The following is a 27488-nucleotide window of genomic DNA, read 5'->3' on the forward strand; positions in this document are numbered from 1 at the left end:
GGGCTATTATTGTTAGTATTTTCTTACTTGTCTCCCCTACTAGACTATGAGCTGCTGGAGGGTTAGAGTACCCACCTGACCACAACACTCCCTTATCTCACTTTCCTACTTCATTCTTCTGTACAGCACTTACTACACTACCTAAAATACTATATATTTTGTCTTTTTATCTTGTTTATTGTCTGTCTTTCCCACTAGAATATAAACTTCATGAGGTCAGAAACCTGTCTGTTTTGGTCACTGCTTTATCTTCCCAATATTGAACTGTGCCTAGTGCACAGTAGGAGCCCATTAAACATTTGTTTAATGAATGAATTCCATTGTTCATAGTACTTAGCACAGGGTCTGGCAAGAGTAGGTGTTCAAAAAATGCTGAAAAGCATTCATTGTCCTGATAAGAGAATGGTAGGCAGATCAAGAAGTACCCTACATGCCATGCCAAGCTTAAGGCATGAGAGTGAAATGTCCATGTCCAATCTACTTGGCACACAAGATATTTTGGTCAAAGTAACTGTAGCTGGCATTTATATGGCATTTACTATGTGGTATATAATGTTCTAAGCACTGTACTTATATTAAATCATTTAATACTCACAATAAAGTCTGTGATGTAGCTATTATTACTATCCTCCTCCTCCACATGAGAAAACTGAGGCAGAGAGAGGTTAACTTGCCCACATTTATATAACTAGTAAGTAAAAGAACAAGGATTTAAACCCAGGCAGTCTGGCTCCAAGGTCTGTTCTTGGCCATTATGCTACACAAACTAAATATAAGAAAAGTGTTCTGGAAAAGGTTATTAAAATGCAACTATACTGTTTTGAGAGATGTTAAAGATAAAGGATTTTGATGTCAAATATATTTAGGTTCATATCTTGGCTCAACCACATTCCAGCAGTGCAACCTTGGGCCAGTGACTATGCTGAGCCTGTTTTTATTTTAGCTATAAAAAACGTAGATTAATACATATCCTGAAGGGTGGTTGTGATGATTAAATGACATAATGAATCTATGTGAGGTACCGAGCCCATGTGGTAGCTATTATTACTACCACCAAGGGGGAATTTATTCCATAAATGCATTGCTAAGCAGCTACAAAACTTACTTTTACTTAACAGAGTTTGGCAATTCCATTTGGAATCAAGTTAATTTACATGGAATGAAACTATAACATTATAAAACACTGGTTCTAAATTCTTCCTTATCTGCCTTTCTCTTTTAACAACCATTATTGTATATAATGTGTCAAGCCCTAGAGCAAAATCTCTGCCCTCTCGGAACTCAGTTAAAAGATAATTACATACAAACTTCCAGTCATAAGATAAGTAAGTTCTGGGGATGTAATACATAGCATGGGGGAAAGAAAGAGAATTATAATGCGATATGAAAATACTATGAGAGAAAAAAATATGAGAGAGGTAAAAATAAAAAGAACACTCTGGTAGCACAAGGGAAGGCATCATTTACCTTGGCTGGGAAAGATTTCATAGTGATAACTTTTGAGCAAGAATAAGTAGGAATTGGCTACACAATGGTGAGAGTAAAATAAGAAAAGCACTATGTGAGAGGACATGGTATGTCTAGGAAGCCAGAAAAGTTCAGAATGGTTGGGACATTCCAATGGTTGGAACAGGTGTGGGCAAAGGTAAGCACCAAGTAAGGCTTGGAGAGAGTTTGGGATCAGACTGTGAATGGCATTGTCTGCCATGCTGACAAGTCTGGGCTTAGTAGGGTAGGCAAAAAGTAGCCAGTGGGTATCTTCAGGCACAGACAAAAGTCAACTTTGGTTTTCAAAGTATCTCTGACAGCAATGTAGAAGATGGACTATGGTCCAGAGAGTGGTAAAGGAACAAGTTGAGGCAATTTTCATGGCTCAGATAAGAAATGATGGCAGCCTAAACTAGAGCAATGGGGGTGGAAGTAGCTGGACTCAGTAGACATTTCCGAGGTAGAGGTGACAGGACCTAGTGACCGAGTGGATATGGGAAGTGACAGGAGAGTGAAAAATTGAGAAGAATTCCATGGTTTCTGGCTTGAAATGGATGAAAGACGACATCCATAGAAAAAGAGAACACCAAAAATAGAACAAGTTTTGGGGGAAAATAATGAATTCCATCCTGGATATTTTTTAGTATGAGTGACGTATAAGACATCAAGTAGTAGAAAGCTGAAAAGATGTGTCAAAAGCCCTTGAGAGAGGTCAGGGGTAGAGAAAGAGCTATAGGAATAATCAGAATACAGTTAATATTTAAAGCCATAATAATGGATGAGATTGCTCAGGAAATGAATGTAGAAGAATATAACTAGGACAGAAGTCTTGAGAGCACCAATGCTTAAGGAAGCAGTAAGAGGAGGAGAAAGAACTAGAGACTTATAAGGAGAATCAGAAGTGAGCTGCATTATGGAATCCAAGAAAGGAAATTCAAGGAAAGGATGGCTCATGTCAATTATCTCATAGAGGACCAATAAAGCGTAAGAATGGAAATGGTTTTGGTGCCTTCAGAATGGTGACATCACATATCAAGTGGCAATAGGCTAGGGAATAGGAATTAATACAGTCTTCTTTTTTCAAGAATAATGGTTAAAAGGGAAGAACAGGGATAAGGATAATGGCTTAAGGAAATTACAAAGTAAACGGGAAGTTTTTGTTTTTAAAGGTTATTTGTATACGCTTACGTACTTATAAGTGAAAGAAACCAGAGAGGGAGAGACTTAAAATGCAGAGAAGAAAGAGACTGCTACTTTTGAATTCCTATAATATCACTATATGACTCACTCACTTGGCACTGAGCTTACACATTTGCCTTGTACTGGCAGTATTGTACATTTAGCAATGCTGGCACAAACTAAGTGCTCAATAAATCTACTTATTATCATTTTTCTTCATGCATCTATGCATATTATCTGGCCAGTAAAAGTGTACAATCTTACACAAGAATGTACAGAAAGGAAACTGTGTGGTGAAACTGTGGAAAGAGACTTTGAGCAATACAGATCCAGAACAGATTTTTACCCACCATTTACTAGTGTCCAGACCAAAGAAAAATCATTTCACTTCTTTGCACCTGTTATTCAACTGTTAAATGGGAAGAATATCACACATTCTTGCAAGCTTATGAGGATTAAACAAGCTATTTAAAAAGCACTTTATATACAACTTGGTGCTCAAGAAGAAGACCTAATTACTATTATGATAATTTTTCCTACCACTAGAGCATCTAGTAGAGTCACTAACGTTTCAGGATGTGTCAATGATTGAGGATAAGTAAATAATCAGGAGGCACAGCAGCCACTGCTATACTGTATTCTAGAGAACGAAAGCACAAAACGGCATCAGCTGTTGGTCAGCCTTCTCAAACTTTGCTTATTCATTTACCATCAACATGATTTCTGCCACATCCAAGTACTGAACCTTAATACTTTTCTTTAAATCAACTTACTTCTCTTTAATTGGCCTAAAGAGTTCTAAAGAGTTATAGCTGTGAAACTGCGGGTTTCATGCGTTGATTATCTTTTTTTCTAATATATATATTTAACCATTAAAACAAAGTATTCATCCCATTAACCACCCCACATCATCTTTCAAACCACATTCTAAAACTGCTTTAGGGTTGCTCTGAGACCCTTAGGAAGAGATCAGGTAGCAATTTGTGGTTTTACTTAATTTTTCTGCTACTGGCAATGATAACTTACAAAGGTTTGCAGAATGTACAAATGAAACAAACCAAATGACAAAATTCATCCCAGTTATATACCCTGAATATTTTCATGGGAAGTCCTAAATTGTCTAAAGCTAAAGAGACAACCCAGCAATTTATCTTTTTATGTAATCCCTCCATCTCTATTTCTCTATCACAAATGAAAATGAGATTGGGAATAAAGGCCCATCCTGTGACCTAGTCTCAAGAACAGAACCAAGGGGAGGAGAAAAACACTAGTGGGTTTTGCTCTAAAGCACTAGCATTTCAATCAAAAGATATGGTAGGCATGCAGATCATTCAAGTGAGAACCTGCTATCTTCAAGACAGTGGAACACTCCTCTGAAAAGGCAAACCACAATGAGTTATTAACCAATATCTTTCAAGTCTGTGTTACAAACCAGGAAGTTCTCCATCACTCCAACAGCAACAACAACAACAACAATCACTGACCAGAACCGGGGGAGAAAACTTCACTCACTGATAACATCTACAGATACTTTACATATGCACTTTTGGAGCCAGTCTTAAATCCACTATGTTAAGAGCCACACTACACACTTTTAAAAAGTCACTCCTACAATGCATTCTAAGATCACTAACCTTTTCATTCAGGGAAAAAAATGTATCCTGCACCTAAAATATACAAGTTATTATGGAGACTATGAGAAGATTAAAGAGTTTGTTTATAATCTAGCATGGGGAACAAGACATGTATTTCACAAACGGTGGTACTCATGACTGAAGAGGGCTGCTGGGAAATTTTCCCCCCAACATTTTATTAAGAAAAACTTTAAACATATAGCAAAGTTGAAATAATTTTACAGTGAACATTAGAAAAGTCACGACTGAGATTCTACCATTTTTACTACATTTGCTTTATCACCTATCAATCCATCTTATTTTTTTATGAACTGCTGGGATTTTAAAAATGAGACTATGTGTAATGAAGAATCTTAGTAGGCCATATTAGGGTTGCTTCTCAAAAATTTTCACTGATGAGGTGTATGAACAAAAAAGCTGGAAAAACCCAAACCCATACTCAGTGTTCAATTCCTGCCAACCTCCAATCAAAATCTATTCAGAGCTCACAGTAGGCCATTTTACATCTCCACATCCTTGTCCCCTCTGAACCATCCTTCCCAGCCCTCCTCAAGGCTCAGTACCAATCTGTGAAACCTCCCCCAACTTTCACGTCCTCACCCAGAATTAACCAATGCCCCCTACAGGGACCACATTTTTCATCATTAGCAATTAGCTCACGGTATCTGCAACTCTTGTTTTCAGTCTGTCTCTTTTACTAAACTCTGACCTCCGTGAGGGCAGGGATCCCCTTACTTCCCTCTGAATCCTCAGCAACCAGTATAGTACCTAGCCTACAGCAGGCACTCAATAAATAATACAAATGAATAGCCCAGACCTGTCTTTACCCAGGAGCCAAGGAAGATTTTAGTCCAGTGTGGGAATGATTTAATCACACTGGCACTTTAGAAAGATTCATCTTAGAGCACCGTTGTTAAGAGCATGAGCTTTGGAGCCAGATTGCCTGGGCATGACTCCCAGAATCCCAGCTCTGCCATTTATTGCCGGGTGACTTTGGGCAAGTTTCTAAACCTCCTGTGCCTCAGTTTCCTCATTTGAAAAAACGGGTAATACTGCTTCACAGGTTATCGTGAGGATCAAATGAGATAATTTTTGTTGTTGTTGTTAAAGCACACAGATTAGCAGCTGGCACATAGTAAGCATTCCATCAATGTTAGTCACTGTTGCCGGCAACCAAGTTAATAATGACAATGAGGTAAAAAGTCCTTAAAGCTCGAGTGGTAGCAATGAAAACAAAGTGGAAAGAATGGCCATAAAAGAAGAATCTACTGAAAAATGCTCAGTCAGGAAGGCAAGCAAATGAGTGTCTGACATATTTTTTCTCCTACTTTGTATGTTTGAGATAGCTCGTGATTGAATTTTTTAAAAAAATTATTAAAAACAGCTATAATTACCCAGCCTAGGCACAGATTAGATGCTGGGCACAAGCAGTCTAGCATGACTGGACTCTAGCCACAAGCTCTATGACCACTGTGAGTTTCTTTATGCAGGTCTTTCAGTCTCTCAGCTGAGATTTTTTTCCTCATTACTCCACCCAGCACCATTTCTTTAGTTTATGATTCCCACGATTCCATATCCTATCTTCTGACTATGCACACATCCCCAAGAGCCTTGGTTGGGGAATGGGTTTGTGGTTTTGTCCTACCCAACCCTGTACTGCTTTTCTTTTTCTTCTTCCTGCCCACCTCCTTTACTTCTCAAGCCTTGCTATTCCCTACACGTAGGAACTTGAAACCCAAGAGTATGGAAAAGCAACAGAGCAACAGCAGTTGTGCCAAGAACTGGGGTTGCTGCCAAGCTGTTCTCCAGGCCCCATATGCAGTGACCAACTACATGCAGAGATTAGACTGAACTACCCATGGGGCCTCACATGCTTGATATTCCCGTTTGCTTCTGTTCATTTTCTTTCTCCTGCTTAGAGAAGCCTCTTCCCAAACCTGTAACCAATTCAAATCCAATTCATCCTTGGAGACCCAGGTGAGGTCCAACTTCTTTAAGGAAGTCTCCTCTGACCATTTTAGCCCACAGATATTCCCCCCCACACACAAAACAGGTACCAATCTGTACCATAAATCATAATCACATACACATTTATACCATTAAATAAATGTTTCCTGTGTATATATTTGATATATTTGATTTTCCAAGGGCAGGAACCATGTCTCACATGTCTTTTAAACCCCTTACTCTTAGTGGGTTAATACTTGTTGAAAAGTGACTGAACCAGTGGGTTTGTTTGTTCGTTTGTTTAGGCTAAGGAAGGATGAGGTAGAAACATGTTGAAATGAAAAAGGCTGAATGAACAGATGGGTGCAAAAGAAGCACTGGTTCAAAATTCGGGGAAAAGCTGTAGAAGAAAGGTGTTCAATTAACACGTTTAACTGCAAGGTTGGAAAAAGACATAGAAGAGAGATGTCAACTGGAAAAATTTGGAAAATGGCATTTCAGCTTGAGGCAGAAGACAGCAGGAGAAAGATGGGGCTACAAAAGAAATTCTGCTAAAGCCTAGGGATAGGCCAATTGGATAAAGGGGGTTATTGGGATGACATGGGTAGAGATGTAGTTATGCAGGTGAGCGAATCGGTAGGGCGTGGTATGAAGGGTTAGGTAGATGGATAAAATGATCGAGGGTAGTTAGGCAAGTGGGTTAGCTGACTGGGCGCTGAGTGGGTGGATGGGAGACAGGTAAGTGGGTGGGTGGTTAGGTGTTTAGTTGGGAGGGAATAGGTGTGGGGCGTATTATTTAAGATCCGGCCCCTCCCTCACCTTGACCCGGAAGCGGATGAGCGCTAGCCTCACGCAGTGGCTCAGGCAGGCCGGTGGCAGGAACCAGGCCCGTGGAGGAGGGGTGCCCTTGTTGCCCACGTGTCCCACGATCAGTTGCGCTGTCTGCCGCTCGGCCTGGCACCGACGGCCCCACTCGGCCAGCCGGTCCTTGCCCAGGCCCCCGGGGAACATGACCACCAGCTCCAAGCCGTCGCCGCCGGGATAGGCACAAGCCTGACATAGCGCTGACAAGTAGCCCAGCATGGCGTTCCATTGGCCGCCACACACCCAATCCGTCTGGTAGCCGCCATAAAGCCGAGGCAGCGCTGAGCCCGCGTCCACCAGCACCCGGGCCCCGGGCAGCGGAGGGGGCGGCGGCGGCGGCGGCGGGTGCAGCCCGGGGTGCGCCTGGCCGTGATGGTGGAAGTGGTGAGCGGGGTGATGGTGCCGAGTCGGCCCCGCGCCCCCGGAGTAGGCACCCAAGGCAGCGGGCGCGAGCGGCGGTTGCAGAGGCGCGGAGCCCCTGGCGGCGCGTGGAGCCCCGGGCGCTAGGGCTGCCGTAGGCGGCAGCGGGCGATGCTGCTGCTGCTGCTGCTGGCGCGAGACCGTACGCGCGAGTTTGAGGAGGTCCACGGGCACAACAGCCCCGGGACAGCGCTTCTCCAGGAACTCTTGGAAGCCCTGGACGCCCATGCTTCGTCGGTGGGCAGACGAGACGGCGGCTGCGCGAGCAGGCTAGGCGGCGATCTGGGCGCGAAGCTGGGGGCGGGCGCGTGCGCACTCCGCGGGGGGCGAGGGGGCGGGCAAAGGATTCCCGAGGGGCGGGGTGAGCTAGCGAGGGAATGAGGCAGGGGTGGGGAGGAGACCACAGACTGGATTTGGGTGGAGAGGAGTGGTGAGGCCGGCCGGACTCAGGAGAGGCTGGGAGGATAAAAGCGATGACGGGCTCTCGTCACTTCTCTCTTATCCCTCTTTGGCCGCTCTTCACCGCTTCAAAAGGGGTGAAGCCTCTTACTTCTACCTCCAGGAGCCATGTTACCTCGTCTTCTCTATGGTACACGCTTTCTAGCTGGAGGAGGGGGAGCGGGGCGGGGCATTCTGGGAGTTGTAGTCTCCTCTACGGCCTCGGGATACAGTGTTGGAACAAGATTACCACCCCTGTCAGCTCTTGCATTCACTGGGTCTCAAGGGGCGGGGCGTGATATGCGTTTAGGATTTGCACTGCAACTCTTTGCATCCACCGAGTTGCTTCAGGCTATTTACCGCCTTTCCCAGGAAAAGGAGTTGGGGGGGAGTGATGCATCATGGGAAAGGAAGTAGAGTGGATTAATTGAATTCAGCTAAAGTATGCTAAAATTCCCCAGGAGGAAGAATTTTCCTTTGAGGGGAGGGAATAATGTGCGTAGCTTTTAATGAATGAGAAAGGACACATATGAAACGTAAAAATAATAACCACCATTTCTGTAACAATCCACTTAACTTTTAGCTACTGTAATTCTTTGAGGAAGAGTTCTTGGCCCCAGTTTATGAATGGTGAAAATTGTATAATTTATTTGCCCAAGGCAATGCGAGACAAAGTGAAATCGAATATCCATTGTACTCAGGAGCTCTTTGGTCAGGGAGATAAGCACCAACACAAATTAAACTACAAGTTGTACCTTTCTGGTACTCACTGAGCTACAATGTCCTATGGTTAGGACCTTTGTTTGCAAACATTGTGAATCAATCTGTCGGGGAGCTCTAGAAAAATAGCGGTAAGAGCTCCAATTCCAGACGTACAGAATCATCTTTTGAAAATCCATTCAATATTTTCAGCATTCTCCTTGTTTGATTCAGATATAGCACCAGTCTTCTGGCTGACTGGCGTTTAGGGCACACTGTTTCAACCGGAGGAGGGTAGAAAACAAGATCTATTCTGTTCTGTAACAGTGCGTAGCAGTCAGATCTGGCTTGGAACTTAATAGAAGGTCGGAGATAATGGCAGGCCAAGTAAGAACGCAAAAGTTTAGAACCCAAGAGTAGTCAAGGTGAATGAAATCTGAGAACAGTGTATTAGGATACAAAAGCTGAAAAATCTTCAAGCTCCATAAAGAAATTTATCATAAAAGACCAGTGGAGATAGAACAAGCCAGATTGGCAAAGAATAAGTAGATGTTGAAGCAATGCACATAAATAACTCCTGTGAAAACAAGCAGTGAAAGGAGGGAATAGTGGCTTGAAGGGATGGTGGATGGAAGGAATAGAGGTTTTCTAGTATAATGGACACCTATTGGATTGTTTACTCAGCCCTCCTTTTCTAGGAATTAACCCTCTCCCCATTTACAGAGTTATAACAAAAACTGTCATGTTAACCATAACCATCGCTGACTGGGTCAAAGGTAGATAACGAATCCAAGGTGGGTCGATCAGAATCTCATTCCCTAGAAATTTGGAATTGGACCAGAGAGATCAGTTTTTCTCTAAGTGTAAAACTTGGAAGCTGTCAGTAGTCAATTTTCCCATCAGAGGGACAAAAGTAAAAGATGCTGGTCTGCAGGAAGAGAAAAAAACGCAGACTCTCAGAGCAGAGATGGGAGATAGGGAGTCTTCATCGTGTTTAAGACCCAGGTTCTAGATCATTCCTCAGGCATTCTTGCCCTTGGTTTCTCTGAGGCAACCTCATATCCTTACTATTTTAAAGATAGAGTTGGGTTAGAAACTACTCATGACCAAAAAATTATTAATTCAAGAACTGGTACCAGAAATGGGGTGTGGCAAATTATAGGCCCTAAACTATGGAACTGGCAGAGATTGGAGATCTCCCATATCGTTAATTGGAAGTTGGCATTCTGTGTTATTTGGCAGCGAAGCAGTTGCTTATTGCTCTTGAGACTCAAAAGCAGAGCAGCCCTTCTGCCTATATCAAGACTTTAGCAGTTGCTAATGGTTAGATATTCATGGGCTTTGCTGATTTATTGTCTCATTTTAAATGTTCCACTAATTAGGAAACTGGAATCCAGTTTCCAACGAACTGGAACGAGGTTATCTTTATAAGCCACCACAGTATTCCTTGTTCTCCAACTCCCCCAAATGTGATGATCTCTTCCTCTGAATATGCATTCAGCTGGAATGCAAGGAAGAAAGGGTAAGTGTAACATTCCCAGAGCAGATTGGAAAAGAGAGGCTTCACATCGTTGAACTCAACCTACTGTTTCCTATCCACGCTCTGAACTGGAGACCTTGAGCATAATGCCAGGGAGAAGGAGCCAAGTCTTTAGGTAGAGAGCTAAGAAATAAAAACCCTGCAACAGGGTGATTATTCCCTTTAGCAAATCTGAAGATTCAAAGAGCATAAGTTGACAAGATTCTTGGCACTTGTTATTAGCATTGTGAGTCCCCTCAAATGAAATTAACAGGCAGTCATATGAGGTTTTGAGGAAGTTGTATCACTAGAAAATCCTATCTAGTGAACAGGGACCATGAGCCAGCAGTGATTCTCAAAGTATGGTCCCTGGACCGGCATATCAGCACCTAGGAACTGTTAGAAATGTAAATTCTGGGGCCTCACCCCAGATCTCCTGAATCAGAAACTCTGGGGGTGGGGCTAGCAATGTGTGGTTTAAATGGTGTCAAAGATAAACAAAGCCTGACATTAGTTAAAGCAGTGAGGACAGATTTTATTCAGTTACTGACAGTAGGGGAAAGAGCAGAGCTCCATTCCCATTTGTGCAGAGGTGACTGAGCATTTTAAAGGGAAAAGGAGGGAGGAGGAGCGAGGAGAGGCTCAAGTAGAGTCAGGGAAGTGAAAAATTACAAAGGGTTGGCCAGTGTAAATGCAGTTAGGCTAGCTGTGTCTGCTAGCTGGCAATTATTTAAGTTAGGATTATATCCTCCCACAGTTACTGGGAGACAGAGGCCCTAGCCTTCCTGATGACTACATTTCAAAGGAATGGTCCTTGAGACACACACTCTGGAGTTGTAGGAGATACATATACATCTCAAAGGGACAGGGGAAGAATTCATAATTTTAAGCCCTGTTTGGTAAATGCTCTAAGAAAGGGAGGTCAGGGGTCTATTGTCAGGTGTCAGCTAGAGCAAGCTATAAATTCTTTTTACAGCCCGAGCTTTTCCAGATGGAAATTGGGTCATCCCAGAGACTCCGACTTAGGAGGCTAGGAGCCAAGTTTGGTCTAGTCTCTTAGTGCAGGTGTTTGAATGGAGTGTTTGTGTCGAGAGTTTTTGCAGGGCGCACTAGTTCTCCAGGTGATTCTAATGCACCCTTAACATTTGAGAATCACTGCTCTTCTAGAGCAGGCCCAAGTACAGACTGCTAAAGCAAAAAGAAGCATCAATAAACTGACTCCCATAAGTTTTTCTATACCCGTAATTTATTTCCTTCCTTCCTATCCAGGTGGAAATGGTGCGCACTTGGACCGGTGGCTGATAAAGGTGTGCCCCTCTCCTTTCCTAAAAGGGAACTTAGTGGTTAATCTAAATATTTCTCTACTATTGCATGTTAGATCTATTGGTGGCAGTTAAGTTTATCAGGAAGTGGCAGGATCAAGACGATCCACATTTAGATTGTCACTGAACTAGATGAGGAAGGGGCATGTCCATGCCGTGCCGTTGCTCTGGATGCAGTAGTTGCATGTGACTTGCAGTTGTCCATAGATTGTTAGGTGTGGACATTTGTGGAATTGTAGGTATAGGGAAAATGGCATATGTGTTTACGGGGCAGTCAAACGGAGGACCATAGGTAAACATCTGTTTTGTCTCCCCAGTACCCCTTTTCTACCACTTTCTCTACCTTACCCTCATGGTTGCACCAGGAGCTTATTCTTTATGTACCTTCCCAGAGAATTTGGGATTGAGCTGGAGGAGGAGAGATGAAAAATCCTGGCTGCATTCAAGCACCTGATTTATGTTCCTAAGGCCCATCTGCATTATCCTTGGGTGTTTTGAGACACCACCGCCATCTTTATAATAAATCCCTCTTTTTTGTTTAAGCTTGTTCAAATTGGGTTTCTATTACTTACAAACAAGAATCTTAACATATATAGTACAAGAGAAACTTTATGCTAGGCATAGGCCATAGAGAGGGAAGAGATAACAGAGGCCAAAGCCCTGAAAGTAGAAAGGGACAGTAGATGTCACAGAATAGTGGTTAAAGTGTGTGCTTTGGAGCTGAGATCTGGGCTCCAATACCAGTTCAACTCCTTATTTGCTATATAACTAACAAGTTATTTAACCTCTTGAGCCCTTATTGTATCTATGAAATAGGGACTCATTAATTTATTCAGCAGATTTATTTGGTACCTACTACGTGCCAGGAATAACGCTGGGCTAGGAGAAAACAGTTTTCAAGGCAGTCAAGGAGCTTAGAAGGGAGATGGTAATGATACTTACCTCAGAAGCTTTTGAAGATTAAATGGTATATTAAAGTGCTTAGCACAGTAACTGGCACAGTAAGCACCTAATAAATCTTAATAATTATTAAAATGAAGGGTGGAGAGAAGCATAAAGAAGTTGCATCGAAAATTCATATTGGATTCAATCTTCTGATATCTTCCACCTAAGTAGTAACTAGCTGTTCAGTTTCTGCAAGGGGCCCACTTAGCTTTCTCTATTGCCCAAATCCTTGGGGGCTGTTTGAGAGGCTGTAAGCTTGTATGGTAATAGTAAATAATTCATTAGAAGGTCTAATAAGGCTGCTATATTGCTTGTGTTTCTTGAACCAGCAATAATAGCAGGGAGGTCATTTGATTAGTAAAGGAAACAAGGACTGTGGTTCTCAACCCTAGCTAGGTTAATATATTAATATACCACCTAGGGAGCCTTTTAAAACAATACTAATTATAGGGATGGGGCCCAGACACTAATTATTTTTATTTTAAATTGTGGTAAAATACATATAACAGAAAAATTACCATCTTAACCATTTTTAAGTATACAGTTCAGTAGTGTTAAGTATATTCACACTGTTGTGCAACTGGGACACTAATTTTTAAAAATACCTCCCCAGGTGATTTTAATATGCAGTCAGGGATGAGAACCTCTGAACTGGAATGGAGAAATCTTACAAATTTGTAACATGCATGTGAACTAGTCTTTTCCAATTCTTCATCTGTTTATCCCAAGGTCCTGCTCCTATTCAGACCATCATCTATGCTGTACTTCATTTCTGTCTTGAGCTCCTGTCTTAAGACCCACCATCTTTTCCCCAACTCCTACTACTTCAGCTCCTTCTAAATTCTTTAGTCACAGACTTAATTCTGTCATCTAATTCTTTTAATCTAGTGCTCATTAATGATGGCACATTTTAAATGGGTTTTATGGTGTTTTATCCCTCAACTTAAACACTTTCATCTCTGAACCTCACTTTACATCATCTGGCACCACTGGGGCCAATACCCAATCTTTCACCAACAGACCTCACGTTGACTCGCAGGTTGGGTTCAATTTTGTCACATCTCTATGACTGTTTCCTCTTCTCTTTAGTGATATGTAAGGTCCCTTCAGTAGTTGTTACTATTATTTGAGCAGACCTACTATGTGCCAGGCACAGTGCTAAGCCCTTTATGTTTTTTCATTTAGTCTCAAAATACCACCAGTGAAGCAGTTATCCTTTTTACAGATAAGGAAATTGAAGCTAAAAAGTTAAGTAATTTTCCAAGTTCACAAAGCTAGAATACAAATCCAGGTCTGCTGGACTCCAAGTGGTATCTGTATCAACTATAATAAGAACCAGGGCCCATTTCCAAACCAGTCTGGTTTCCCAAGTGCAAGTTTATTGTGAAAGTCACTAGAGATGTCTAACAATAAGCACAATTAGCAAATTTGGGACATATCTCATTTAATACTCACAACCACCTCATTTTACAAATGAGAAAATAGAGGTTTGAGAGGTCTGTGAGTCAAAAAACCTGTGTTTGTTCAACTGTGTACCTTGTATCCTCCCTTTAGGGATCACTAGGAGAGAATACCTTGGAGTCATTGTCATTAAATCAAGGTAATAGATTTTTAAAAACACTTTACAAATCCTCATCTAATCTTGAATATTTCTGATAGGCCTCTTATTCTTCCTCCAGGGCTGTTTGCATAAACATATGCATGATTCTTCTACCTAAATTATCAAATGAACAAGGGATCTGACCTCATTTGACAGTTTCCCAAGTCACTGTAGTGTGGTAAATGAAAGATGTGCAATGGAGATTTCCAAATGCACTTTTTTCTGAAGGTGGACCATAAACACTGTCAATATGAAAGGAAATACTCCTTAATAAGTTTATGCAAAGGGCACATTTTGAATTCTTGCTTGTACCATAAACATATACTTCTACTCCTGAAATTATAAAACAAGCACTGGACATAACCTCATGAAAGATATATGAAAAGCGTATATACTAATCATAATAATTGAAAACGTAGTCTAAATGTATTTTGATTATTATTATTACAGTACATCTGAGAGTCAGTATGGCCTGAGGTTTTTCCCATGAATTTTGGAGTCAGACCTGGGTTTGGATCCAGGCTTCATCATTTACTAGCTATGGTACCTTGGTAAATTCTTTAATCTCTCTGATTCTCAAATTTTCTCTGTAGAGACAGTAACAGATCTAGCTTATAGGATTGTTTTATGAATTTTATCACAAGCCTAACTAACACAGTAGGTACTCAGTAAATCATAGTGACTCTTCCAATTATGGCTCATTGACAAATGAGGAGAAGGGGTCCAACTCAAAATTTGTTGGAGCTGTAAATCAAGAGGTAACACACAGCTTAGTTTGTTCAGCCAACATATCTATAGGACTAAAGTTTTTAAATCTGCTAAATTAGATTTGGTAAATGAAGAACCAGTTTAAGCCAGATGATTACAGTGACTATGACAGCATTTTAATAAGATAACATACTCATTTTAACACAGCCTTTATTTTCTGTTTCAAATCAAAATTTCCAGGAAACAAAAAACAAATGGTTGGGTACAAATGATATAAAAATCACAGTTTCAAAGAACCAAAATCAGACAACTGCTTAAAGGCAGATCACTTGGTTTACCAAAAAAAATAATAAAAGTTAATGTCAAGAAGGATTAAAATTAGGTTTAACAACATTCCATATAATGCTACATTCCCCAATTAAGAAAGGAGAGTTCACATATACAACTAAATGTTAAGTGTAGAGAAGTGGCTGAAATTCTGCATACTTCATAGTAAATTAATTATGCATGAAAGTTTATTAATTGCATAAACTTCCTGAGTGGCTCCCATGCTGCACTAGGTCTACATGCTTAATATTCATATCAAACAAATTACAGCTTTAAGTGATTGAGCATGACAGACCTTGAACAACTGTACTTTCCAATCAGTCACTATTTCTGCTGAGGGTATGTTCTGGACCACAAACCTCAATCTGAAATCTTAAATTATAATGGAGAAGAAAAGCAACTTAAAAAAAAAAAAACCTGGAAGGATGACAAGCACACAGTTAGGAATTTTATTTTTCACTGGCACTTTTTTTTTTCTCAAGAGCCCAGTTTCTCCCCTTCTTGCTTGACTTTTAGCCTTTTTGTTTGAGGTTTTTTTAATTAAAAGAAGACCTTCCAGAATGGGAACTGTTGGTTTATATAATCTTCCAGCTATCTCAGTTGAAAATAACTTCAGTGTAACCTAGTTACTATCCCAGGCCCCTGCCAATGGTGGCTGTCAAGGTCCCTGACCAATGTTTGTGTTCATCCTTCACATACAAAGACTATTTCCAGGGTGACCTGAAAGCATCTGGCTCCATAAAAATTTCATACTAATTTCACTTCAAAGGATTTTACCAAGTTTGAGTGTCACCATTTTACAGTCTGGATTGTTTGTGGGTTTTTTATTTCAATCCCAGAAATTACATTTACCAAATCAATGACCTTTCCTATGCCCCGCTCCCTTACTGGTTCATCTTCTAAATAAAGGGGGAAAAAAACAAGTCCCCAGTAAACTACAGGATGAAAAATGAACAATCTATTCTAGAAAATGGCCTGCACACCACCTCAAATATCTCAAGATTCTTCTAAACCAAACAGAAGATTAAATAACTGAATCCCAAACTGATGGCAAGTATACCTCAGGAATGTACTTGTACATGAAGCCTGAAATACAGTATTTACTAACATTAAACGTGCTGTAGTGTTACACACAGTAAACACGTGAAACAAATAACGTGGTTTACAAACATTTGCTCAGTTTTCTGGAAAAAACAGAGAATGCATCATTTTCATCACTCAGAGAAGACAGCAAGGAAGAAAGTCAGTGCCTCCAATAAACTTTAGAGATTGAATAAACAGTTATGACTAACTACAATTCAACTAAAAGCATATGGCCATTTTAAGGTAATATCACTGCAAATACCTAGCAGTATGCTAATATGCTGAATGACAGGCCACTGCTGTAAGACTTGTCAAATATTTCATTGTGATAGTTAAAGCAGTTTCAACCCATAGCCCTTTAGGCACACAGACAAGAAACGCATCTCTAATAAAAGATGCGAAGTTACAGGCACCAGACTGTCTAATTTAGGTACTTTCTTACCATTTGTTTATTTTACAACTAACTTCTACAACTAAGTCCTATATTGCCACCAGCTGGATTTATTTCTCTGTTCTCCATCCCTAAATCCCCAAAGCTTATTTCACAGAAGCATGTGGCTCTCGTCACTTAAACATAGATTGGTGCCAGAGTGATGGTCCCTCTCATTTCAAACTCATAGTTAGCAGGCCAGATTTATAACCTGAAAGAATACTGAGAGTCAAGGCAAAAAAGCAAGTTTCACAGGCAATGTTTACATGTGTACCCCAAAACAGCACTGAAAAAGAGGTAGATAAACAAATGTAATTGGACTAGAATTAAATCTGCGGTTCTAAAATGATACATCCCATCATACTGTACATAACACTCCACACTCAATCCAAAAATCACAGCAGAAAAGTGCCTTTTATACTTTCACAGATAATTTTGCTGTCAAACCATTAGAATTCATGCTTGATATAAAACTGGCAAGAAAAAGATGAAAAACGAAATGGATATTTGTTATACTACAGCAAATTGCCTTAGAGATTCAAGACTGCTACAAATATACATAGGGTTATTTTCATTAGATTTACACCAATACTGGTTTCATATTCTTACGATGTTACACCCAACTTCACAAACATAGCAGCAGGTAATTCATGATGAAATGCTCACATTGCCACATATGGAGATACAGTACTATTCATCAGACTTGCACTTTGAGAAGTAAACATGGTGGTTGGACACACAGACTACCCCCAAATAAACTTTACAAGTGGGATGGTTTAGTATAACCTTTTTTTCTTCTACAAGAAGGAAAATGGAAAGGACAGGTTTGTGTGTGTGTGTTGGAAATGGGGAGAAGACCCTTGTTACATAGTAGGCTCTTTGTTAAGTAAGAAGGGAATTTCTGAGCTTTACCTCAAGAGTTAATTATTTCTGGGGGGGGGGAAGTAACCTCAGCAAGGATGAAAACAGCACTATCATATGATTTAGCAAAATTATGAAATAATGCAAAACCCCTAGATAGAAAACTAGCTAATATTTACAGTCAAAGTGACTGTAATCGGAATCAAACATTTAAGTAATGGGAAAAAAAATAACTTAAAAACCCACAGTGATGTGAATAACACTGTTTTCTTCATTTCTGCACAAACTCACTTTTTTCTGTATTTTTAAACTTATACACGTTACATATACATCATGTATACATAACATATGTTAACCCAACTACTGCAGTCAGCATGGGGACAGCAGTACACTACTCACCATCTTCAAACTTTAGAAGACTACTTTTCTTTCCAGCAAAAAATCTGAAAAGATTCTAAATATTACAAGGCACTGCAAAATTCTGCAGGCAAAAGAATGATGAATTATACATAAAACAGAGGTGGTGGCAAAATGTGGGACATATGATGTAGAGCAGCCATTAATAAATGTAATTGTGCATGTCATCCATGGAGCTTTTTTCATCCTGGGGTATACTGTTTAAAAGGATTGCAACTCGAGAAGAAGGGATCATAAAACCTGCAGTATTTTCACTTTATAGGTTGTAAGTCTCAATGTAATCACACAAAGCCGACTCTAATAATGAAACACAAGCAGTTTTAAAGAATTACGGATTTTAGGCACATTGTTTTTGTACACATGGAAAACTGCAATGCAAGAATTTGCATTACACTAATGTCCTAAAACCACTTCAACTTGCAAACCAACACTGTAGAAGAAATTTGAAGAATCTGTACATAAGTTTTAGAAAGACTCATCCAAACCAGAGTATGTTTTATGAAAAGAAACCTGTGGCTCTTATCAACAGCAATTCTCAAAATGCTGCCCTGGATGCCCCCAAATGATAGCAACAGAATCTTCATGATGCTGAGTGTGATCCTCAGGTAAGTAACATAAGACACATTTTTTTTTTTGAAAAAGGGTACTGAATGTCACAAAGTAGACTGTGCAAAAAAAGTACACCCATTAAGTTTTCCTCATTACCTGGCAAGATCATGGGGTAAAATTTTTAGAGGAAAATCTGTCAACAGAAATGTTGGGTGATCATCTGGAATGTTGACCAGTAGACAGAACTCGTTATAGGTAAATGTGTACTAGAAATGACCTTGAAATCTTCAGAGTGAAAACTAAGTATTTTAAACATCTTTATATGTGGTAGTCGATAAATACCATTTTAGAATTCTATTTGGGTTTCACAGACTGAGCATTAGGTAACTCTGTGACCAGCCTTTTAAGATTATTACAGTTAACCTTCTTGAAAACCAAAAGTGTATATTTTGACATTGCCTCCCCTCCTCCTAAAACTGGATAAAACCCAGTAAAGTGCAACCTGACAGTGATCTCTCTCAGATTCTAAAGAGGCTGCCAAAATCATCTGAGATCTAAAATCATCTAAGATGCTAGATACTAACAAGAAAACTATAACAACTGAAAAAAAGGTAATCAAAAAAAAAAAGCTAAGGGCAACTTAAATAGTATCGTTTGAGGGTCTACTATCTACTGCAGGACAATGTATACCCCACATCTCTTAGAACCCTGTAAAGCCAGTGTTTCATGTGTAAGTCTCAAAACCTACAAAACCTACTATGTCAAGTAAATTTCACTTCAGAAGAATGGACTAATAGAGGTGTAACTTGAATACTCTTTGTTAGGAACACAAAGATTCCCCCCAAATGAGATTCGTATCAGCTGCAATACATCCCTTGCAAAAGAATGCAAGCCAAACCAATGCCTCTCAGATGCTCAAAAACAATGTAGTGTGCACATGAGAAACAAAGAGATAGCTGCTTTGAATTACTATGGAAATCCTAAAGCAGCTACAGTATCTGCAGAATCAAGGAACTGTTACAGTTCTGTTTTTTCCTTTCTCTCCGCCTCACCTAAAACAAGGCTTCACTCCTACTGCTGTGACGACGGGAAGAAAATCACATTAAAAAGGGCTCATGTTCTATATTGGTTGACAAAGTTATTCTAATTTTATACACCAAAACATTTCCTGCAGCAAGTTACCCTGCCTTCTGCGAAAGGTAAACCTAAGATAAACATGTGAAGAATCCCATAAGACTCCAGCTGTTGGAGGGTCTCACTTTGCCCATGTTAGGGGAATATAAATAGTTTTTATACCTTTTAAAGAAAAGTATCATCCAGCTGCAGAGAGCAGCAATAATGGAAAGTGTCCTGGAAATGGAAATGCTCAAGCTGAGCTTATTAAAGCATTCTGAACAGTATTTTTAAAAAATCAAGTATCAAAGAGGATAGGATTTGAAGTGAAAAAACATTTCTGTGTGCAGTGTTCTATGTACAAACTGCACAGTTCTACAGGATGATGAGCTATATCAAATACTACATTGGAACAAAAAAAAATATAGTGGAAAGTAAACTCAAAACGAAGGAAAATATGGCAGAACCAAAGAAGAAGAAAGTTTAATATCTTAGGTGTCCTGAAAATTAATTCTGAAAAATACCTCCTTTTTCTTCATCTTCTACTCTGATTCACTTGGGACCAGGAGGGATCGTGGATGGATTCTGCACTGATGAAGCTGGAAATGCCTGCAAATTCATCCCCGGCTGGAACGGTCCCCCAGATTGGGTAGGAATTACTACAGACTGTTGTGGTGTTCCTGAAATTCCTACCCACTGTACTGGATACCCTGGCCCCCCCACAGCATTATATTGACAAACATGGGGTATTCCATATGATGATAATGGGCCAGGAAATGAAGGGCGTGAGAGTCCTTGTGGCAAGGAGGTTGGGACAGCTCCACGGATTTGGGACAGAGAAGAAATCCATGTTGATGTGTAGCCCATAGTAGATGGAGTATTCTAACAAAAAATAAAAACAAAAGATCAGTTTATTTGGTAGATACTTTTACCCATCTGTATTCTTTTTGGCTTACTACTCTCCCATTATTATTCTGAGTGTCTACCATTTTTGGAGTAACTTTCTGTGTGCTAAGCATAGTTATATACCTTATTTCATTTCATCTTCGTAACTGCCCTGCAAGGCAGGCATTTTTAGATGAGGAAACAGAAGCTCAAAATTGATAACACCCATCACCACTTAGCAAGTTAATAGTAAGGTGAGGATTTGAACACAGCTCCAGCTAACTCCAAGAGCCCTGCTAAGTTTCTGTTCACAGTTTAGTGTCTCCTTTCCTCATGCATGCACTACTCTTCTATTTTTACTTCCTTCTGCCAGTCCCAGGCAGTCTCTCATTCAGGGCCACAGACAACAGTAGTCCATTTTACTACATAATTCTTTGGAGAAAGAGGAGCATGATTTAGAGTGGCATAGGGGAAAGCCTGGCATATAGTAGGTGCTCAATAAATGTCACCTCCCTACCTCCCCCTACTCACTATTTAAAGTCTGACATTTCTGTTCTATTTTTGGAAATTTAAACTCAAGACAATTATGTTTTGGGCAGTACTGAGAAAACATATTCCTGCCTGACTCTTCTTATTATATCGTATTGTGATTATGTGTATGTATAGAGATTACTGAAATCTTATGAACATGGGAATAATAAGTCTAAATGGAAGTAAATAATTCTTACTTAAAGGAGAGCTTGGTATCAGTCCCAAATTCTTAGTTCTTCTAAATTGATGGTCAAGCTAAAATGCTTTCAACTAAAGTTTCAAACTACAGTTAAGATAAAGGTTTTTAGCTTGACTCAAGAATGAATGACAAGATCTCTTGAGGTGAAAAGAAAAACATTTAAAGTCCAGCAATCCCTTTTTCATATCAGTATTTTTATTCTGTTAAAGTAAAACTAAATACTTCTGATTTTAAAATAGCACATATAGTATGATCACATTTTTGTAAAGCTATTTCTATGTATTCAGATACAGACATAGAAAGATATCTGAAGTGATGTTTATCTAAAGTTAGTGACAATTATTTCTGGGTGGTAGGATTGGAAGGTGGTATTTTAAAATTTTGTACTTTTCTGCATTGATTAAGTTCTATAACAAACATTATTATTTACAAACAGTAACAATGTGATTTTTATTTAAAAAAAATAAAAATTGGAGATGACATGTTATACTTAATCTTCTCTTGGATATTTAAAAGGCGTCTCAGATTCAAATGACCAAAACCAAACGTATGATCTTTCTTCTACCAAAACACACTGCCTGCTCATGTTCCCCTTCTTGATGATTGGTATGCTGGAATGATAGCCAGTTATACCAGCCAGAAACCTTGCCTTGACACCTCCCCTCTGCCAAACATCAGTTCCATCACTAAATCTGGTCCATTTTATCTCTTAAACGTTTTTTGTAATCTGTTCACTTCTCTTCAGCTTCTCTCTCTCTCTTTTTTTAAATTGAAGTATAGTTATTTAAAAAGTTGTTCAACTTCTCTTTATCGGGCCTACTGTGACTAACTCTTAATTGGTCTACAAATATCTACCCTTATCTTCAATAATCTTTCTTCTTGCTTCAAGCCAGAGTGATCTTTTCAAGAAGCAAATCTGATCATGTCAACCCTAGGGCTTCAATGGCTATCCATCCGTCTTAAAATAAAGACAAAGTTCCTTGTCATCACCACTTTTAAGACTCTCCTTAGATTCACTGTGCACCAACTCCTCTCTGCTCTCTTCACTTCAGCCAAATGGGCCTACTTTCAGTCCTTTCATTCTCTGTTTCCCCATACAGGGGTTTTGCATATGCTGTTCTTTCTGCTTAGAATCATATTCCCTCCCCTTTTCACCTAGTTAACACTTACTCATCCTGCAGATCTCTGCTCAATCATCACTTTCTCAGGGAAGCTTTTCTTGACTTCCCTTTACTAGGTCAAATTTCCCTTACTGTATGGTATCCTATCTCTCTCCTTTGTAGTCCTTATTACAGCTGCAATTTTATGTTTATTTATACAAGTCTGTTCATATCTAACTGTCCCACCAGCATATAAGTCCCATGAGAACAGGGAACATACTTGTTTTTGCTGATCAAACCCAGTGCCTAGCAGAGGGCTTGGCACATAATTGTGACAAAATTTTCTAAGGCACAGAACAGTAACATGCGAGAACATTAGATAGTGAGATGGGCTCTCCACACAAAGATATAATCAACTGAACCTAAAAATACAAAAATAGTTACCATGTATAGGATACTACTATGTGCTAGGCACTTTATAGATGTTACCTCATTTAATCCTCACAGCAATCCTGCAAAGCAGGAAGGTATTATCCCTGTTTTAAAGACATGAAAACTGACACAAAAGTGACTTGTCTAAAGTCACACAACTAGTAAATGACTGAGCTGACACTGGAACCCCAGTCCATATAAAGACCTTCACCACTTTTATTCGTACTCCATTTTCTACTCACTCTTCTTCCAAACATCCCTCATTATACCACAATAAACCACCCTCCAACTCATCAACAAAGGCCTCCATTCACATAGTGCTCAGAGGATCTCTCACTGGCAGCACAAACACATTTATGCCTTAAAATTTGCCTCTAAAGGCTGCCAATTTTTACAATGGTGATACTATCTGTGTATAAATCGGTGCCAGGAATAATATAAATACACAGAGCCCTTAAGCAGATACACTGCTTACTAGTTTGGAAAATCTAGGCTTTTGAAAAATTTTATTCAATGTTAACACTAAATGAATTTTCAGACTCTTTAGCAAACTACATGCAATGACTATATATACACACACATATATGTACACAAACATAACACACACACACACTCAGATATATCTCTTTCAATTATATGGGTTCAGATTCTAAGCCCTGATTCACATTTTAATAGATTTACTCACTTTGAAAAAATGATACTTTAAAAATTCAAAAACAGAAAAGTACAAAGTAAAATAAGGCCCCAATTCCACCATCCAGCATATTTTAATGGCTTTTCCTATTTCTATGCATATATACATGTATCTTATATAATTTTACATAAATACTATATATACTATTCTGTGAACCTGTCTTCTTCCCACTCCAGAATGCATTGTGGAGCAACTAAGCCCGTGCACCACAACTACTTTCTACATTTCAATTGCTTGTATACCTGACTAAGGCCATATGCAATTAAGTAGACATCTCGTCCATAAACTTAAGACATCTTTTATAATATTCTAGTTTAAGTATCTTTAAAATTCTTTTTCATACTGAATACGTAAGATAACTTATTGGCTCTAAGAATACTGATGTACAATTAACATAAGATAACTTTTCCTCAAAACCCAAATTCTTCTTGCACCACAAGATTGAATTAACCCTCACCCCAGATGCTTTCTTTTTTGATACTTGATGTTTTTTTTTTTCTTCAGGTATAATAGCCTAAAACAAGGGTCAGCAATCTACAGCCTGCCACCTCTTTTTGCAAATCAAGTTTTAATGGAACAAAGCCATGCCCACTTGTTTATGTATTGTCTATGGCTGTGTTGATTAGTTACAACCACATGGCTTGAAAATATTTACTAACTGGCCCCTTCCCAGAAATAGTTTGCTGGCCCTTGGCCTAAAACATAATTTGCTCAAAGACATAATGAATCTAGATAAGGATAAAAGTCTCTCTGTTGTCAAATCACACCACTCTATCATAGTGACTATAACTATAGGCCTAAGTGAATCAATTTTTATGGTTTTAGTTCTCATAAATAAAGAGGGTCAGGTATAAACAACTTACTTCATATACTTTGTTCCAGTTGTCTGTTTCTAGTTTCTGTTGACTCTGTTTAAGTTGGTTTAAACTTGGCTTAATAAGAGAATTTCCTACTGTTTCCTTTGTCCAGTCATCCACCAGTTTGTGTAAGTCATCTGTGAACATCCCTTTTTTACTAGCTGGAGATTGCTGGCATGCTGCTGCACTACTTTCCACACACAGTGGATCTATAAGAAGGAAAAAAAAACAGAGAAACCAGGAAAAGGAATTAAAGCTGATAAACAAATACTCTTTTTCGGCCAGTAATGCAGAACTACATATTGGGTATAGATAGGGTAACCAGACATTCTAGTTCTGGCTTAAAGCTATGGTCCTTGTGTAATTACTAACAGTATCCCTTTCATTCTCAAAAGTTTCTTCTTGTTTGGATGGCAAATTATATGGTCACCTTAGGTATAAGTCAAATATAATAAATAGTATCTCAAAAATATTAGTATCAACTCTAATCTTATCATCAGGTTCCTCAGACATACTTAGAAGAGTTAAAAAACAATGACAGAATGTTAAAAATGGAAAGAACCTTAGAAGTCCAATCTAAAACCACTTGTTTTATAATGGGGAAATGAGGCCCAGAAAAAGTAAATTGACATGCCTGAGTTCCTTTTTTATTTAAATAAATTTATTTATTTGTTTTTATTTTTGGCTGTGTTGGGTCTTCGTTGCTGTGCGAGGGCTTTCTGTAGTTGCGGCGAGCGGAGGCTACCCTTCGTTGTGGTGCGCAGGCTTCTCATTGCGGTGGCTTCTCTTGTTGCGGAGCACGGGCTCCAGGTGTGCGGGCTTCAGTAGTTGTGGCATGCGGGCTCAGTAGTTGTGGCCCATGGGCTCTAGAGTGCAGGCTCAGTAGTTGTGGTGCACGGGCTTAGTTGCTCCACGGCATGTGGGATCTTCCCAGACCAGGGATCGAACCCGTGTCCCCTGCATTGGCAGGCGGATTTTTTTTTTTTAACATCTTTATTGGAGTATAATTGCTTTACAATGGTGTGTTAGTTTCTGCTGTATAACAAAGTGAGTCAGCTATACTTATGCATATATCCCCATATCCCCTCCCTCTTGCGTCTCCTTCCCACCCTCCCTATCCCACCCCTCTAGGTGGTCACAAAGCACCGAGCTGATCTCCCTGTGCTATGTGGCTGCTTCCCACTAGCTATTTTACATTTGGTAGTGTATATATGTCCATGCCACTCTCTCACTTCGTCCCAGCTTACCCTTCCCCCTCCCCGTGTCCTCAAGTCCATTCTCAACGTCTGCGTCTTTATTCCTGCCCTGCCCCTAGGTTCTTCAGAACCATTTTTAAAATTTTTTTAGATTCCATATATATGTGTTAGCATACTGTATTTGCTTTTCTCTTTCTGACTTACTTCACTCTGTATGACAGACTCTAGGTCCATCCACCTCACTACAAATAACTCAATTTCGTTTCCTTTTATGGCTGAGTAATATTCCATTGTGCATATGTGCCACATCTTCTTTATCTATTCATCTGTCGATGGACACGTAGGTTGCTTCCATGTCCCAGCTATTGTAAATAGTGCTGCAATGAACATTGGGGTAACATGACTCTTTTTTTTTTTTTTTAAACTTTTGGGTTTATTTATTTATTTATTTATGGCTGTGTTGGGTCTTCGTTTCTGTGTGAGGTCTTTCTCTAGTTGCGGCAAGTGGGGGCCACTCTTCATCGCGGTGCGCAGGCCTCTCATTATCACGGCCTCTCTTGTTGCGGAGCACAGGCTCCAGACGCGCAGGCTCAGCAAATTGTGGCCCACGGGCCTAGTTGCTCCGCGGCATGTGGGACCCTCCCAGACCAGGGCTCGAACCCGTGCCCCCTGCATTGGCAGGCAGATTCCCAACCACTGCGCCACCAGGGAAGCCCAACATGACTCTTTTTGAATTACAGTTTTCTCAGGGTATATGCCCAGTAGTGGGATCGCTTGGTCATATGGTGGTTCTATTTTTAGTTTTTTAAGGAACCTCCATACTGTTCTCCATAGTGGCTGTATCAATTTATATTCCCACCAACAGTGCAAGAGGGTTCCCTTTTCTCCACACCCTCTCCAGCATTTACTGTTTGTAGATTTTTTGATGATGGCCATTCTGACAGGTGTGAGGTGATACCTCATTGCAGTTTTGATTTGCATTTCTCTAATGATTAATGATGTTGAGCATTCTTTCATGTGTTTGTTGGCAATCTGTATATCTTCTTTGGAGAAATGTCTATTTAGGTCTTCTGCCCATTTTTGGATTGGGTTGTTTGTTTTTTTAATATTGAGCTACATGAGCTGCTTACATATTTGGGAGATTAATCCTTTGTCAGTGGCTTCATTTGCAAATATTTTCTCCCATTCTAAGGGTTGTCTTTTTGTCTTGTTTATGGTTCCTTTGCTGTGCAAAAGCTTTTAAGTTTCATTAGGTCCCATTTATTTACTTTTGTTTTTATTTCCATTCCTCTAGGAAGTGGGTAAAAAAGGATCTTGCTGTGATTTATGTCATAGAGTGTTCTGCCTATGTTTTCCTCTAAGAGTTTGATAGTGTCTGGCCTTACATTTAGGTCTTTAATCCATTTTGAGTTTATTTTTGTGCATGGTGTCAGGGAGTATTCTAATTTCATTCTTTTACATGTAGCTGTCCAGTTTTCCCAGCACCACTTATTGAAGAGGCTGTCTTTTCTCCATTGTATATTCTTGCCTCCTTTATCAAAGATAAGGTGACCATATGTGCGTGGGTTTATCTCTGGGCTTTCTATCATGTTCCATTGTTCTATATTTCTGTTTTTGTGCCAGTACCGTACTGTCTTGTTTACTGTAGCTTTGTATTATAGTCTGAAGTCAGGGAGCCTGATCCCTCCAGCTCCGTTTTTCTTTCTCAAGATTGCCTTGGCTATTTGGGGTCTTTTTCGTTTCCATACAAATTGTGATATTTTTTGTTCTAGTTCTGTGAAAAATGCCATTGGTAGTTTGATAGGGATTGCACTGAATCTGTAGATTGGCAGGCGGATTCTTAACTACTGTGCCACCATGGAAGCCCCATGCCTGAGTTCTTGCAATTAGATACCAGCAGAGCCAGGGCCAGAATTCTAAAGCCTAGACAAGAACTCTTTCTTTTAATATACCATACTGACTTTCAACAATCTTCAGAAAACTAGAATCTCATTTAATTTTTTGTTTACCGATATTTCTGTTTATTATTGATAAAAAGAATGTCTATCTAG

At 39.7% G+C, this 27488-nt stretch overlaps 3 protein-coding genes across 26 annotated transcripts in view; 1 reads left to right on the forward strand and 2 right to left on the reverse strand.

Moving 5' to 3' along the window:
- The window catches only part of FAM120C (family with sequence similarity 120 member C), a 175759-nt gene extending 167890 nt beyond the window's left edge, over positions 1 to 7869 (reverse strand). For all 9 annotated transcript variants that reach the window (XM_082376563.1, XM_082376562.1, XM_082376561.1 and 6 more), the window contains exon 1: positions 7068 to 7869. In XM_082376563.1, coding sequence (XP_082232689.1) covers positions 7068 to 7760 — 693 coding nt within the window. In that variant the 5' untranslated portion in view covers positions 7761 to 7869. The remainder of the gene's footprint in view (positions 1 to 7067) is intronic.
- LOC309620413 (uncharacterized protein) overlaps positions 7361 to 27488 on the forward strand; it is a 90327-nt gene continuing 70199 nt past the window's right edge. For 2 of the 7 annotated variants that reach the window (XR_014239530.1, XM_082376754.1), the window contains exons 1-4: positions 7995 to 8121; positions 11458 to 11495; positions 14010 to 14055; positions 18411 to 18486. Coding sequence is in view for 2 of the 7 variants with exons in the window: in XM_082376754.1 (XP_082232880.1) it covers positions 8100 to 8121; positions 11458 to 11495; positions 14010 to 14055; positions 18411 to 18486 (182 nt within the window). In the remaining 5 variants the exon portion in view is untranslated. Of the gene's footprint in view, positions 7497 to 7673; positions 7770 to 7994; positions 8122 to 11457; positions 11496 to 11827; positions 14056 to 18410; positions 18487 to 20109; positions 20196 to 27488 lie in introns of those variants that run through there. The other 5 variants (XM_082376755.1, XR_014239526.1, XR_014239527.1 and 2 more) reach the window with 5 other exon arrangements.
- The window catches only part of WNK3 (WNK lysine deficient protein kinase 3), a 141053-nt gene continuing 132058 nt past the window's right edge, over positions 18494 to 27488 (reverse strand). For all 10 annotated transcript variants that reach the window (XM_082376518.1, XM_082376519.1, XM_082376515.1 and 7 more), the window contains 2 exons: positions 24248 to 24450; positions 18494 to 20425 (listed from right to left, as the gene is read on the reverse strand). In XM_082376518.1, the coding sequence (XP_082232644.1) occupies positions 20096 to 20425; positions 24248 to 24450 (533 nt within the window). In that variant the 3' untranslated portion in view covers positions 18494 to 20095. The remainder of the gene's footprint in view (positions 20426 to 24247; positions 24451 to 27488) is intronic.

This window comes from Balaenoptera borealis (assembly GCF_965194805.1).
Source record: "Balaenoptera borealis genome assembly, chromosome: X".
Classification (NCBI taxonomy): Eukaryota; Metazoa; Chordata; class Mammalia; order Artiodactyla; family Balaenopteridae; genus Balaenoptera; species Balaenoptera borealis.